The 14,976-nt window shown below is 59.9% G+C and overlaps 2 protein-coding genes across 2 annotated transcripts in view; one reads left to right on the top strand and one right to left on the bottom strand.

Annotated features, from left to right (window-relative positions):
* Positions 1 to 854, top strand: part of PDE6D (phosphodiesterase 6D) — a 36,898-nt gene extending 36,044 nt beyond the window's left edge. The window contains exon 5 of the mRNA XM_035334651.1: positions 224 to 854. Within this exon, the coding sequence (XP_035190542.1) occupies positions 224 to 305 (82 nt within the window). The 3' untranslated portion in view covers positions 306 to 854. The remainder of the gene's footprint in view (positions 1 to 223) is intronic.
* Positions 855 to 8,002: 7,148 nt separating this feature from the next.
* Positions 8,003 to 14,976, bottom strand: part of PTMA (prothymosin alpha) — an 8,331-nt gene continuing 1,357 nt past the window's right edge. The window contains exons 2-5 of the mRNA XM_035334653.1: positions 12,579 to 12,650; positions 11,800 to 11,893; positions 9,287 to 9,360; positions 8,003 to 8,894 (exon numbers count right to left, since the gene is read on the bottom strand). Of these exons, the coding sequence (XP_035190544.1) occupies positions 8,847 to 8,894; positions 9,287 to 9,360; positions 11,800 to 11,893; positions 12,579 to 12,650 (288 nt within the window). The 3' untranslated portion in view covers positions 8,003 to 8,846. The remainder of the gene's footprint in view (positions 8,895 to 9,286; positions 9,361 to 11,799; positions 11,894 to 12,578; positions 12,651 to 14,976) is intronic.

The raw sequence follows: 14,976 nt of genomic DNA, 5'->3' as shown, positions 1-14,976 counted from the left end.
GATGGGGGAAACTGCTCCGGGTGGGAATGTGGTGGAGAAATCCTTCACCCTGATGGCCGCGGGATCAGGACACGGCACTCACTGCACGGGGCTCTAAACTAAAGCTAGGGATGCGGGGAGCCAGATGTCAGCCTGGGTTTGTGATAGTATTGAAAGGGGCAGCTGGTTTTTACTGATCCCGTGCTCTTCTAATACCTCTTTTTCTCCCCTTTTCCTTCCACAGCGGTAATGTTATTATAGAAACCAAATTCTATGACGACGACCTTCTCGTAAGCACTTCCAGAGTGAGACTTTTCTACGTTTGAGATGGGGCTTTTTGGAGCTGTTTTAGTTTTCCTCCATACAGTTCTTGGTGCAGAACCTCCTGACTATCCAGTGGAAGACACTCCTGTAGGCAGTGACCCTGGGGACCAGCTCAACGTGGGTTGTGACCTTTGCCCATCGTTATTTTGCTTTCTTCTCTGACAAGACCAGACCAAACCCTCAGAGACGGGACCATCTGCTCAGCGGTGCAGTGGGGAATAGAGGCTGTCTCTGAAAATGGGCAAACGATGGTCATGCAGAACCAATACTGTAAATTATGTTAGTTTTATCCTTTGTACTTCTCTGGATCCTGGTATAACCTCCCATTTCTACTCACACCCTACTCTCAACGCGTTTCGTTCTGGGGGGGGGGTTAAGTTATCCTTTTCATTTTCTCATGTTGTAGGTTTTTATCCTTTCACTGGATTTCTGTGTAACTGGTCCACACTTCCTCTTATCCCAACCTTGTAAAATAGACTGTGATATCACCTAATGTAATTAAAACAAATTTCTCAATTAAAACATTCCTACCGTCCAAAGAAGGGAAGAAATGTTGGGTCTGTGCATTTTTTTTCTATTACAGAAGTGCCTCACAGCACACACAAACTCTTCCCTCTGCAGCCAGCAGCAGAACAGGGCTTTCCACACCCCTGCTTCTTCCCCAGCCCCTGTGGCCTTGTTAAATTGCGTTTCCCACAGCTGAACACTCAGGAGAGGTTTCCTGACTGCTGTGACCATGGGCAGAGTTTCTCCCTGGTCTCATTTCTGTCCGGTAGCCCCTCGAGGCGGTTTGTCCCATTTGCACAGCCCCGGGTTTCTTGAGCAGCACTGCACACTTTGTCTTTCCACGTACCTGGGGGCGCTCAGACCTCCGGAAGATCCATGGTCCCGAGTATGCCTGTGTCGGTCCTGCGCTGGGCTCTGCTCCCCAAAGCACATCTGTGGCTGCAGCTGCTGACTCCAACACCCCCCTGCGTGCAGGACTTTAATGACAGGTGGAGGCACTTTTGCTACTCCAGACTTCACAAAACATACTGCTCCTCTCCCTCGTTGTCCCATTATTCATTCTAGCAAGCAGAAATCTTGGAAGAGTTTGTCTCCAGCCTCTGCTCTCAAACCTCGCAGGTAGCTTTGTGATCACACGACACCTTGGTCAGCCTGACTGCCGGGCTTGAGCTTCTCGGGGAGTCGCAGGGGGATTCACGGCACATTTAGGACTCGCATTCAGCCGCTGGCTGTCTGGGGGAGGGAGTTAAAAACATACTTTTTTTAAAAAAAAAGTGTCTTGGTACCCAAAACCATGATGTAACCAACAGGTTGGGTACCTCCGAGCCTCGGCTCGCAGCCCTGGCGCACGGCCGCCCCCCGGTGGCTCCGCTGGAAGCAGCCCGCAGCCGCCGCTGCCCCCGGCCCTGGCTCTCCCAGTTCGCCCCAGCATCTCCCAGCGCCTCCCAGCGCGAGGTGCCGCAGCCCCCAGGGCAGCAAATTCACAGCGAAGGAACCAGTGGGGCTGGAAGGGGCCAGAGCTGAGCACACGGGGCTGTGCGGGACGTGGACGGCCCCACGGGCTGGGGAGCTTCTGGAGGAGTTGTTGGCCACCACCTGGGGCCACGCTGGGAGCTGCTCTGTCACGGGAGGCTCCGGTGTCCCCTCCTTGTCCTCCCTGATCTGGAGACGATGCCATCAGAGGGGCCGGTGCTGCTGGCAGCCCTAGGACTGCGGCCTCTGCCCAAAGCAGCACTGAATGGAGTCCTTTGGGCAGAGGACCCGGGAGGTCTGGGGTACGCTTGTCACCGCTGCCACGACCCGTGGAATTAACACAGCGATTCCTCCTTTCATTTACAAAATAAAAAAATAAAAAAAAATAAAAAGTTCCCACCTGGAACTGGCACCTTTGGGGCAGGGATGCTCCCCGCAGCCTGCACCTGGAAGTGGGGACGGCTCCATGGGGACAGCTCAGGGGGATCAGGACCCAGCCAGACCAGGCCCCTCACCACGCAGGGCCCTTCCCAGTGCCCAGCTCCTCGCACCCGCTGCCTCCAGGCACCACCCGACGGGGAGCGGGAACCGTCCGTGTGGTTACTCCCTGCCGGCAGCGGCTGCTTCCCTCGGCTCACTGCTGGCAGCACGGCGTGGTTTGGCTGCCGTGGCTCCCGCGGAGGAGGCGAGCGCCTTCCAGCCGCCGGCACGCACGAGGCATTTGTTTCTGCGAGCCCCGCGGGGCAGGGAACGTGCTGGGGAGGCGGCCCCCCACCCACCGGCCGGCCCCCCACGTCAGCACGGGCAGGGGGTGACGTGCAACAGGCCTCGGCCCTAAGGGAGCTCTCCGCTCGGTTTTGGGGGGCCATCACGCCCACCCCGTTGCCAGCCACCCAGGGAGGCTCCCAGAGGCACGGGCATGGCTTTGGGCAAGTAAAAGCAGCCATCGACGGGCCTCAGGCTTGCAGCAAAGGGGGGAACCTAAACCCTAACCCCCACATGTGGTGGTGGGGGCATGGGGCTGGATCCTCTGCTGCCCCCCGGGGCTCTCAGCTCCCTGAGCTCCAGCAGAGCCAGGCGCAGGCTCGGGTTGGCGAGGTGCCCCGACAGCGCTCGGGCGGGTGAGCAGAGCCTCCCTAACGTGGCTAATTGTCTGATTCACCGGGTTACCCGCCAACAAAAGGTGCACAAACAGCCCAGGGCCACATTATGCTCGGTGCCTGAGCTGCTACTCTTACCTTCCACGGGAGCAGGCCGACACGGGCAGCACATGCAGGCTGGGAAGGTTCGGGTCCCTCTGTCCCCTCTCAGGGGGATGATCCCGCTCCCTGGCTGCTGGGCAGCCCGTGGGCAGAGCCCAGCGAGGCGTCAGACCACTTGGAGGTGGGGCTGCCAAGTGACTTGGTGCAGTTCCTATCTGTTTCTGAAGACAGGCAGGTGGCCAAAGGCCGTGCTTTCAGCCCAAGGTGCCCAATTTCTGCCCTAGAGAAGCCCCATCTGCCACCATGCCAGTGCTGTGGGACCTGGCTGTGATCCCCAGTGGGGCTCAGCACCCGCCTTGCCCCTCTGCATGGCCAGGCCCATCACAGCCAGGGCAGCCTCTGACTTCTGCGGGGAAGGGGCAGGGGCCGAGGCACCGCTGCTCTCCCAGCACCCTGGGGTGGGAGCTTGGCAGGTGCCTGGGGGAGACAACGAGCCGAGCACGGATGGGCTGGGGACAAGGAGCAAGGTTTCACCCAGGCGCTGGAAATGCCCTGCACCCCGGAGGCTTCACTGCATCCACGCGGTGAACTCCCCAGCACGGAGCAGGGGCACCGGGGGAATCATTCTGCCCGATCCGGGCTGGCAGACATACCACGGGGTCCCAAGGGATGCCTGGTGCGGGACTTAGGCGGGAAAACCCCACAGCTCCGGGGCTATCGAAAGCAGGACATGGCCACACCAAGCTCCCTGCCTGTCCCAGGGCAGAGCCCTCCGCGTCCCAGGCTTCCCACGGTGCCAGCGGGAAGACCTCGGTGGCACTGCCCTGGGGACACCGTCCAGCGCGGCCCGTCCCCACGGTGCTGCGGTGCCTCCCGTGGGAGCGCCGTGGTGTCTGGCTTCCCCAGGCAGCGGCACTAGATGGTGCTGCAATACAGCAATATTTCCCCGGACTGCACAACGCCCGCTCGGCGCTGCCTGCCGAGCCCTCGGACGCCGTCTCGGGGTGTCACAGCGGCTTGGGGACCCCGGGAGAGCCAGCAGAAGGACGGCCGCCCGTGGCAGGTAGGTCCCCGGGTCACCCAGGGTGGGATCTGCCCCGGGGGGGAACAGCCCTTGAGCTGGGCTGGGTACGAGCAGAGCCCAGAGCCAGCCCAGAGGGCACATGTGGGACAAGCACGGCGGCCTTGGCACGGGGACTGTCCCCCCTCCTGGGGAATAAGCAGAGATAAGGGGGATGCAGGGCTGGGAGCAGGGCTTGGCTCTCCAGGGGCCCTTGGCCCTGACTAGGGCAGGGTGGCTGACTCGCTGTGGGTTGTCCTCCTTGGGGACAGGGTCCCCAGAGCCCTACCTCTGCCCTCGGGAGGATGAGCTCAGCTCAGGCAGGGAGCAGTCGGCACAGGGAGGGCTGGCGGCAGGGCACCGCGTCCAGCTGGGCCTCCTCAGGGTCCAGGACCACGGCTACCACGGCTCAGGGGCCATGGGGCACGCAGCAGCTGGGGATGGGACAGGAACCAAATCCTCTACACCTGCCCTTCAGCATGGGCTGGGCTCTTCCCCCAGCACCAGGCAGCCCTGGGGGCAAACACACAAGCACCTGTAAGCCATTACGAGGCACTTCGTGGCTAATTGGGACGGGCCAGGACCAGCCACTGGCCCCACACTTCCTCAGCCCCCTTCCAAAAGGGGCTGCTCCTCCCCAGGGACACCTCACGCCCCAGGCCAGGTGGTGATCGCTCTGCCAGAGCGACAGCTCGGCGTGTTTATTTTCAACAGCAACACCTCAAAATTCCTTCTGGTTGTGTGATCTTGAGGAGCCGTGCCTGGAGGGCAGTCTCACTTGTCAGACTGAAGTAGATGCCAGTAATCTGCTCATCGCAGACGCAGGCTGCACCGGTAACCCCGGCCCACGTCTAGAGAGGAGCCCAAGCCCTGCGCTCCCCGCAGGCAGGTTCTCCACCGACCCCGCAGGGCGCTCCAGATTTCACCGAGCTTTGTCAAGATGCAACACGAGGAGGCTAGAAAGGTTTGAATGAGGCTGAATGAAAGCTACTGCTGGGCGCACGCCAGGCTTGAGCGGATTAAACGGGTCCTAACCTACGATGGGCAGGAGGTTGGGTCTGGAGATGGATCTACTGGTGCAGACCCCATCCAGCTGCCCACAGGCTTTGGGCTCAGCCCTGTGGTTCTGCTGCTTGTGGCTGTCACGGTTCCACCGGCACGTGGCATCAGGCTGACCGCCTGGAAGTTGCTCTCCATCCACCCAACCGCAGTAGGACGCTGCTGCTCCAGCTGAGGCCGAGCCACAGCAGAGTCCATGGTCAAGGCGGCCACCCGTATGTGTGGCGAGGCCCAGAGCCCTCAGAGGTTGGTCCGAGGCAACCTGAAGCCCTCCTGACGTTCCTAATGGTTGCCTTCAGCGGTGGGCACCACGGAGCAGCCTCTGAAGTTCCCTTCAGCGGCCTCCAGGACCAGCGGGATCGCAGGCCCGGCTGCTACCACATGGCGCGTGTGTGACCGGTGGAGGCCCAAGTGAGGGGCTGGCCCCACACCTGTCCTGCCCGAGGCGCGTGGTGGCTTCTTCACCTCTGGTCACACAGCTTCTGGTCACCGGTCCACGGTGGCCCAGGAGAGGCATCCCCACGAGGACACGCTTCTTCTGAGCGCCATAAGCAGGGGAGGTGGCCCAGAGGGACGCTCCGGGGTGGAGGCCGGCTCATCACAGAGACCTTTCCCAAGACATCTTCAGAGGCACCTTCAGCCAGCGCGACCCACACGAGCCTCCTCCAGCCGAGTGGGACGGGGAATCCCCATCCCAAGGGGCCTCCGAGTGCCTCATCCCTTCGGTGCTTCGGATTTGGGCCAGGAGAGGCCGAGAGCCCCCTCCCGGCCTCGCATCACCTCACGTCCTCCCCAGGACCCGCAGACCCCACCCAGACACCCACAGGGCAGCCCCACCACTGAGGGCACCTTGGAGCCCCCCACCCTTTATAGCCCTCGGTGGGACGTGGCTGCCCCTGATTGGTCGGCACCGCTGACAGATGGTGGCACGGGATTGGCTCGGAGCAGCCCCCCGCCCTGCGATTGGTCAGCCTGCTGCCACGGGAGGCTCAGCCAGGTGGCAGCGCGCTGTTGGCTGGGGGCCCCCAGCAGCGGCCTGCGATTGGCCAGGCCTGGGTGCTGCTTGGCTGTGATTGGTGGAGGGATTGTGGCGGGGGGAGGGGGGAGCAAAGGGAAGGACAGGTGGCGGCAGGCGATTGGCTGCCAGGCGGTGTTGCTGCGAGGGGATTGGCTGCGGGCGGGGGGTCCATGCACTGAGCTGTGCCCGGTCTCAGCCCAGAGCTGGGGCAGCCGCTGCCCTCCTGGGGACGGGGACACGGGGACGAGGACACGAGGGGGGCTGCCAGAGCCATGGCCGCGATGGCAGGGGGGTGCTGGGGGGAGAAACGGGGCTGCCCAGGGCCTGGACCCAGAGCTGGTGCTGGGGGCAAGGGACGGAGGACGGAGTACGGAGGGTGGATGATGGAGGGCGGATGATGGAGGACGGAGAATGGAAAATGGAGGACGAATGGTGGAGGACAGAGGACAGAGAATGGAGGACGGATGATGGAGGACGGAGAATGGAGGATGGATGACAGGAGGACGGATGATGGAGGACGGAGGACCTGGAGCCACAAGCTGGGGACTGCCCCCGTCCCACCCATCCTTGCCACCGGAGCACCAGGGCACCGATGCCCGCCCGGAGCCATGGCTGTTCCCAGCCCCCCAGGGAAGGCAGCAGGACCGCGCCGGGCACACGTGCAGGATCGCAGCACCCTGGTGACGTGGAGCCTGCCCTCAGCAGCTCCTGCTGCTGCCGGCGTTATTTGAATAATTTGCCTTGCAAATCTGCAGGCACCGGCTCCGATCGCACGGCGGGGGTGTCCAGCGCCGTGCGTGCACCAAGGCAGGGCCACGAGCGCGGCTCAGTAACAATCAGCACCCGGCGAGGCAGCTGCCAGCCCTACACTGCCACAGCCCTCATGGGACATGGTGGCAGCCCCTGACCGCAGCCATCGCTGGCCTCCGGCACCACCGCGAGCGCCCCATCACCTGGCCAGGTGACAAGCGCAACTGGATGCAGGCTGAGAATCAAGGCAGTAAATCTGATAAGCTATCAGCCAGTAGCACGATTAGCCGGATAATTAAGGACAAGGGGCAAGATTCTGAGCTGATTTGCCACTGGTGTAAATACAGAGTAAGTGACCTGCCTGCTCCCAGCACCAGGCAGAGCTGCAGCCTGTGCATTAAATGCACTCCAGCTCCCTAAGTAACAGAAACCAACCCCAGTATCTCAACGCTGATCCCCACGATTAAAAGTGGTGGAAAAGGAAACAGAGGTTTTGGCACACATCAGGTCAGCCAGGGAATAGGAATGGGATGCTCAAGCAAGCCGCAGGCGGGTAAGGATTCAGTACAGGCACCCAGTGGGCTTTGTGAATGCTCCCTGCACGCCTGGCCAGGCTGCCCTCAGCTCCACACCCCTGGAGAAGCAAGGAGAGGTTAGTTGGAAGGTCAGGAGCCAAGCAAGAGGGCTGGCCGGAGCTTGGGGTGTGCTTAAGCAGACAGACAGAGCCCCAGCACCTCCCACAGCCTCCTCCACCAAGAGTTAAGCTGCCCCCAGGAGCTGCTCCCTGGCACAGGGAGGCATTGGCACACAGCCCTGCACAGCTGGACGCCCACCTGAAGGCACTGCAAGAAGTAGTCTGCAGTATTTTCCCCCCTCCCCAGTTTCCACAGCTCTGAAATCCCACTGCCCTTCCTGCCCTGAAAGCAGCATGGGGACATCACAGCCCCCAGGGACATCACAGCCCCAACCACAGCCCCCACCACTTCACACCCCTCTATCCTCTCTCAAACTCTTCCCAGCCCAACTCAAAAACCAAAAGAAACAAAGGACAGAAAGAAGAAGTACAGAAAGCAATAAAAAAAAGTAAAACAAATCAAAACTAAAACAAAAAGCAGCAGTTGGGAGGCAGCCTTGTTAGGACAACTCAGCAAAATAAAATTCCGGTTTATTGTTGGACAACATTGTTTCACACATACATCAAACAGGCCAAAAAAAGAAAAAAATAAAAATAAACAGCAACTTCATAGACAGAAAAAAAAGAAAAACCTTTTTATCTTTGGCCTTGCCACCTCATACAAACCACGATCTATGGTACAGCTAAAGTACATACACAAAAAAAGTTACTGGAATGCTCAGAATAAGATTGTAATTTTTTTTTTTTTTGCATTTTTTTATTTTTTTTTTTTTTTTTTTTACAAGGTTTTGTTTTATTCTCCTTTGAGATAATGGTTTGGGCCTGGTCACACCACAAGTAAAGTCAGAGATAGGTAACAAGAGATATACACTTCAAAGCCCCCCTTTTGGTCAATCCGAGATCACTTAAAAATGGCGGACCTCCTAACAATATGTACAAAAATATAAAATGTAAATAAAAAATACAAACAAATTCTCCTTTAAAGTACTTTTAAGAAAGAAAGCAGGGCCTTGAAGTTTTGGTGCTTGGGGGGAAGGGGGTCTGTGGGGGGTCGGGGGGAAGGGAAGGGGGGTTTTTCTCCCCGCTAACGGGCGAATCGTTTCTGTATGCTCGGTGAGTGGCAGCGCCGCGCCGGGGGGGCAGGGACGGGGGTTCACTCTACTTGGTGAGGATGACCACGGCGGATTTGGGGAGGAAGGGCTGTGTGTGAGGGGTGGTTGCGACGGGCGGGCTGGGGGAGGAAGGAGGGAGGGGGGTCCCAAGGGTGAAGAGGACGCGCTGGCCTTTTTTGTTGGTTTGTTTTCCTCCTTATTTAAAAAAAAAATAATAATAATTTGCTGCCTAGTCATCTTCGTCGGTTTTCTGCTTCTTGGGATCGACGTCGTCGTCCTGAGGGGAGAGGAAAGCCGTTAGGGGAGGGGACAGCACCTGGGGGGGGCACAGTCACTTCGGGTCCCTCTGGTGCTGCAGGGACAAGGCAGAACAGAAGCGTGCCCCACAGCAGATAACTTCCCGCAGCTGGCTCGGGGGCTGGAGCCCCCCTGCCCTGTCCCACCACCGCGCTGGGGCCCCAAACCCAGGACGAGCAAAGCTCCGAGCAGCTGGAGCAAACTGCCGGCTAACCGGGTGTGTACGTGGAGCCGGGCCGCATCCCCCAGGGGCACACAGCAGGAAGCACACGGGCAGGGTCGGGGTCCCGGAGCCCAGCCTGGTGTCTCTGACCCCGCTGACGCGGCCCCAAAACCCACTCAGAAGGGGCTCAGAGGGGCTGCTCTGCCTACCTCGTCGTCCTCAGCTGCCCGTTTGCCTGTGGCTCCCTCAGCTTCGTCGTCTTCATCGCCGTCCTCCTCCTCGCCTGCATGGGAGAGACGGGGAGGAACGTGAGCCCCCCTCGTGGTTACAGCTCCATGCAGCCCTCCTCGGGGTTTAATCCTGGCTCAGCCCAGCTCCCCCTCTCCTCAGCTGCCTTCCCAGGGCAGGGGGCACGCAAGGGGACGGGGTGTTGGAGGGCAACCCGCAGCTGATCTGACCCACCAGCAGTGGGGAAGTTGGGATTTGCTGCACGGGGCCAGGCTCACGCCGTGCTCACACCACGGGCAGCAGGAGCATTAAAAAAAATCCACACCTTCCCCGAGCGCCGAGATCACAGCGCATAGAAAAATAAAAAGGAAACCTCTTTCTAGCGGCTGCTCCGCCTAACCGCTCCAGATTACTTCTGCTTCCCTTTGCAGCTATTAGTCCATCTTTAATGAGTTAAGAGAGCCAGAACGTATTAGTTCTGAGTCAGAACACTTTCTAATTATCAGAACGGCAAACAAACGCCACCAACTTATCTTACAGCTCAGGAGGATGAGCCGAGAGCTCTGGGCTTTGACCCACTTTGAGCTCAAGTAGGCCAGTGGATCAGAACGAGAGTTTATCACATTTGGCCAGTTTTGGGGAATTACTGAGGGGTTAGGGGCAAGACCAGAGGCCCCCGAGGAAGAAAAACCACCGGAGAGCCTTGCGTAACGGGAGACCCTACAAAAACTTCCAGCGTTCAGGCCGGTGAAGCTGGCTTTAAGCCGCCACACGAGCCACGCACAGACGGGCAGAGGGGGATTAAGGTCAGCCCATCCTCCTTTCCCCTCTCCTGGCATATGCTCGGCCCCGCCGAGCCCCACGCCGCGGGAAGGGCCCGGATTAGCTCGCAGCACCGGGCGGCTCAGCGCCCCGCCGGCCATCACATGCACCCGGCCGGCCAGCGCGTCAGGTGACAGCACCAAGCTGATCGGGGGCATTTTTAGTTCTTTGAGCTGCTTTAAGCAAAGCAAATAATGAGATGGGACGGGGAGGAAGGAGGGTGGGGAAAAATACCCTCGAGCTCCCCTCTGCTGGCTGACTCGGGGATGGAGTTTGCCCACAAGCGGTGGGGAAAAGCTGATGCAAGCTGCGCTTGCTGCCGTTGGATTTGCAGTTGTGGGGCTTGGATCACCCGGGGGCAGCAGGGACAGATCCTGCACAGGATCCCAGCGAGGTGCAGGCTCCCAGCACCGCCGGGGAACTTGCCAAGCTGTGCCTGTGCTCTGCCAGCTGGGAAGAGCGGGGCTGGCACTGCGGGACCGCAGCTCCCCGGGCTCCTCGCAGCAGTATCCAGGCAACACTTCCACCCCGCACACATGCGCGTGTGGCACCCGCATCCCCCTCCCTGCCTGGGGAGGGGAGGATTGCCCTTCCCTTCTTCCATCCAGAAGGGGAATTTCAGGTAGATGGGATCAGGACCATGCTGATCTGACCTCAGGGGTAAAGACCCTGGGGATAAACAGGGCCACCTTGCCCAGCTCCTCTGGCAAAACTGTCCCCAAAGGGCACAGAGGACAGCCAGAAGCCAGGAGCACAGCACCACCCTGATGGAGGCAGGTTTCCCCACGCATGTTCTGCCCAAAGAGGTGCTGGCTTGATGTTCGTTTGATTTCCAACCCCATCTGCCCTGGTGCTCTCCCGCAGAACTACCCACCAGGTTAGTAGGTCAGCACTTAACCGAAAATTCACAGGGGATTAACCTAGTAACAGCTCATCAAGGGCCTCAAGTTCATTCCAGTGTAACAAGAACAGTTTCCTTCCAGCCTTAATGGGGGATGAAAAACAACGCTGTTCATCCAAGGGGATCTTCAGGAAGGGAAAAAATAAGTGGGGAGTGTGAGAAGTGGTTCGGGAAGTCACTGCTGGATTGCTGCTCACGGCCACCAAAACCCCAAATCGGGGGAGGGCAGGGAAACCCAGGACACTGGATCAGGAAGGGTCAAAGCTCCGTGGGAGGATGAGGAAGTTAAGCTGCTGGTTCCTCGGCTGCTTGCACACAGCATCCAGGCTGCATGGGGGGGTATGGGGGGACAGCATCAGCCCCTCCGCACGCTCTCCCAGCACGGCAGGATGGTGAAACTGTCTCCGTGCCCCAGGGCAAGGCACAGGCACGCCAGGCTGGCTGCATCCCGTCCCACTCGTGTTTGTGGCAGCCGTGGTGATCACAGGAGTCAAGGGCAGGTTTTACTACTCGCACGGAACAGCTAAGGCGCTTATTCAGCGCGGCGGCACGGTGCCGTCTGGCCAGAGGAGGGAGGAAGGAATCTGCCCTCAACCTGCTGGAAGGGATTCAAGGCTGACTTCACTCCCCGGCGCTGGCGGCTCAGGCGAGTGGGGAAGGACTGCACCAGACTGCCGAGAGGGGGAGACGGTGCCCGCAGCTCCCTGGGGGTCTGGCAGCCAGGATGCAGCCGTGGGATGGGACGGGGGCAGGGGGAACAAGGAAAGTTACCATCACCCTCTTCCTCCTCGTCCTCTTCCTCGCCACCTTCCTCTTCCTCTTCGTCTACTTCGTTGTCAGCCTCCTGCTCTCCATTTTCCTCGTTCTCCTTGGCAAGACAAAACATCACTTAAAAAAATGCACTGGGGAAGGGAGAAGGGGGAAGAGATGTTCAGCAGAAGCGCATGTCCCCACCTTTCCTTCCTAAAGCACCAGCCCGCTGGAGCCCCAGGCGTGCGTCTCGCTTCCTGCCTGCCTCCACACAACGCAGACGGCCCAGGCATGAAGGATCAGGTCTATAGTAACTCGGGGCTGCAGCTCGGAGGCCAAGACAAAGACTGCAGAGGCTCTTGTGACACATTAAAATGCAGCCGAGTGAATTCCCCCAAGCACGTTAAAAATAGAAACCCAACCGGTTTGCTCATACACAACATGTTTCCCCATTCAACTGGTCGTAACACTGAATACACTTCTTTTTTTGCCCCCCCTTTCTCCAGTGCCTAGAAAGAAGGCTGCACTGGATACAAACCAGCATGGCTTCTAGGGAAAGGACCGAGACATCCAAGCCCAGACCTTGCTTTCTGCACACATAGCAACTGATACAGACTCAGGAGCTTCTGTTCAGCCTGAAACCCCTCGGTGGCTCCTCACAGCACAGCAGTGCCATTTCTAGGGGATCCCTCTCAAGCAGGGCTGGGGACAAGCTTGCAGCAAAAGCAAGAGAGGGAAGGAAAAATAAAAAAGCCGTTGGGGTGAGGGCTGCCTCTCCCTGCAGACCCAGCCATACTCACAGCGTTGCCGTTGGCCGGTGCATCCCTGCCATTTTCTGTTTCTTCAACAACTTCCTTCTTCTCTTTTAGATCCTGGAAGGAGCAGAAAAGCAGAAGAGTCACCCACAGTCCAGACGCCTGGGTCAGAGAAGGCGCAGATCAGGTGAGAAAAACAGTCCGGGAGCACGCGGGAGCTCGCTCCTCTTCGCACCGATTCGCCCTGGGATTTGGTTGCCACATTCTGGCTCCTCCTGGGGAAGGCGAGAGCGTGGGGGCGAATTTCGATCCGAGTTCGCCTTGCCAGGGCGCAGCTATCTAAAGAAGAGGCTGCTCTGTTTCACCTCCGAGCTCCCGAGCACACGGAGCTGGCTGCCTGCATATGCTGAGCAGCGGCAGCGCTGGCTGATTGCCCATCTTAGCACAGTCCACGCAAGCTCCTGCAATGCCACGGCGAGCCGTCAGCCCCGTCCAACGCACGGGCTCCGCTGCCCCAGGGCTGCAGACGTCCACGGCCGTGCTCAGTACTTTCACAGCAGGAACAAATCCCAGGGACTCATTAGCAGAGACTGCGGTCTCTGCCCTGCCTGGGGAAAATCATACGGCGCGCATTACATGCCTGGCCTTCCTCGTAGCGGCAGCGAGGAGACTCCGGGATCCATCTCGCAGCGTTACGCGTAACAGGATGGGGTGGGGGAAGCAGCCTATTTTTATATCCCTCCGGAGCCGTGCCTGGCTACTTTTGGTTCAAGCCTCCACCACGAGCAGAGCAAGAGCCTGTGTTTTTTTTTTGCTATTGATCACTGTCAAAATGTCATGCCAAGTCGCTCGGCAAACAGGCTGAGAGGATCCAACTTTATGTTCCCGCATAAAGAACACTTGGATTTAACACTGGCATCTCTGCTTGCATCCTCCTCCCCTTCTGTTCCTCCGTCAGCTGGAGGAAGATCCTTCAGCACAAGCACTACCCCAGCCAAGGGAAGCAGAGAGGCCCTTCCCCAGGGCCAGAACAGCCACACGGCTGGCTTCAGCAGCCACCACGAGGTGTTTCAAGTTGCTGGCAGCTCCCTGCTTCGCTGCAGCAGTGGCAGCTAGCGGCCTCGCCCCCTCCCGCCTGCCCTTTGCGGCTGCCTCGCTCGCTGCGGGCACTTTCACTCCTGCTGAGCCGCTGTCACTTCCTCGTGGGAACACACCACCCGGCATGAGCTGTGAATGCGGCTGCTGCTCTGTTTTGGGAGGGCTCAAACCACCGAGGTTAAGTGGTGCAGGGGTTTTAGACCACTGCGTTGTTTGCCTGGGCGTGGGGACAGACCGGAGGGGCACGCAGAGACACTGCTGGCAGAGGTGCCCCGGCTGCCCTGCCCCAGCACTGCGTGCCAGGGCCAGGTGCTGCTTCTGAAGCCAGCTCCGGGGTTACCACACCTGTTGATCAAACCTCACCCCATCAAATCAGCATCCTACAGGGCTGGGGCACAACACAAACAGGCTCCTTCCTGCTTCCACCACACACGAGTAACTGGCCATCTCCATCAGTTCTTGCCCTGCTACCGATCTCTGCTCCCCGACCACCCAGGGGCCAATCGCAGCCACTTCACCTCTCACGCCCCACCACGCCGCTGCGTTCTGCAGCTGTTACCTCGCATCAGGCACTCCAGCACGAGAGCGACCAAACATTTCCAAAGTTAAACACTGAGCGCATCGAGCAGTCAGAGTTTCCACGTCTCGCTGTGACCGATGAATCTCTTGTAAAGGAGCCGTTTACCAACAGTAAGCGGTGCTGGTCAAGGAACACCTCATTCCTGGGCACTCCAGCTGGACTCATCTCCAGCCCTGACCTTTTCTGGGCCGCTGAAGACGTTCCCAGCTTAATGCCCACCGGGACGTCACGGCACGAAGCCCGCGCTAACACCAGCACCGCAGGGAGCCCACAACGCCACCCTTTGCCCCCAGATAAGGGGGAAAAAAACAAACACACACGTGCCCTGCACCCTCCGCACGACCGGAGCCCGCGCACCGGGAGTTCTTCAGCTAATTGCCGGCGCCTCTAATTAAAGGCGCGCCCAGCCTGTTTGTCCGCGGCACGGCGCCACCCGCGGCCCCCGAAGTCCCGCCAGCAGGGGGCCCCGCGCGCCGCCACGCGCCCTCCCGCCTTTCAAAAGCGCGCGCCACTCTCCGCGCCCTCTCATTGGCCGGCCGCCAGCGCGCCGGGCCCGGCTGCACCCCCACCCCGCGCAGCCGCCCCCCCCCCCACCTTCCCGAGGCACGCCGGGAGTTGTAGTCCCCCAGCGGACTCCGGCTCCCAGGGGGCACCGCGCGGCGCTCGGGGCCGCACGTGGTGGGCGCCCCGCGGCACGGCGGCGGCAGCGGCCGGGGGCGGCGCTCGGCGCGGAGCCGCCGCCCGGGCAGGGCGGGGGGGGGGGGG

The sequence above is a fragment of the Oxyura jamaicensis genome, chromosome 9, assembly GCF_011077185.1.
Source record: "Oxyura jamaicensis isolate SHBP4307 breed ruddy duck chromosome 9, BPBGC_Ojam_1.0, whole genome shotgun sequence".
Classification (NCBI taxonomy): domain Eukaryota; kingdom Metazoa; phylum Chordata; class Aves; order Anseriformes; family Anatidae; genus Oxyura; species Oxyura jamaicensis.
This window is presented reverse-complemented; position numbering and strand designations above follow the sequence as displayed.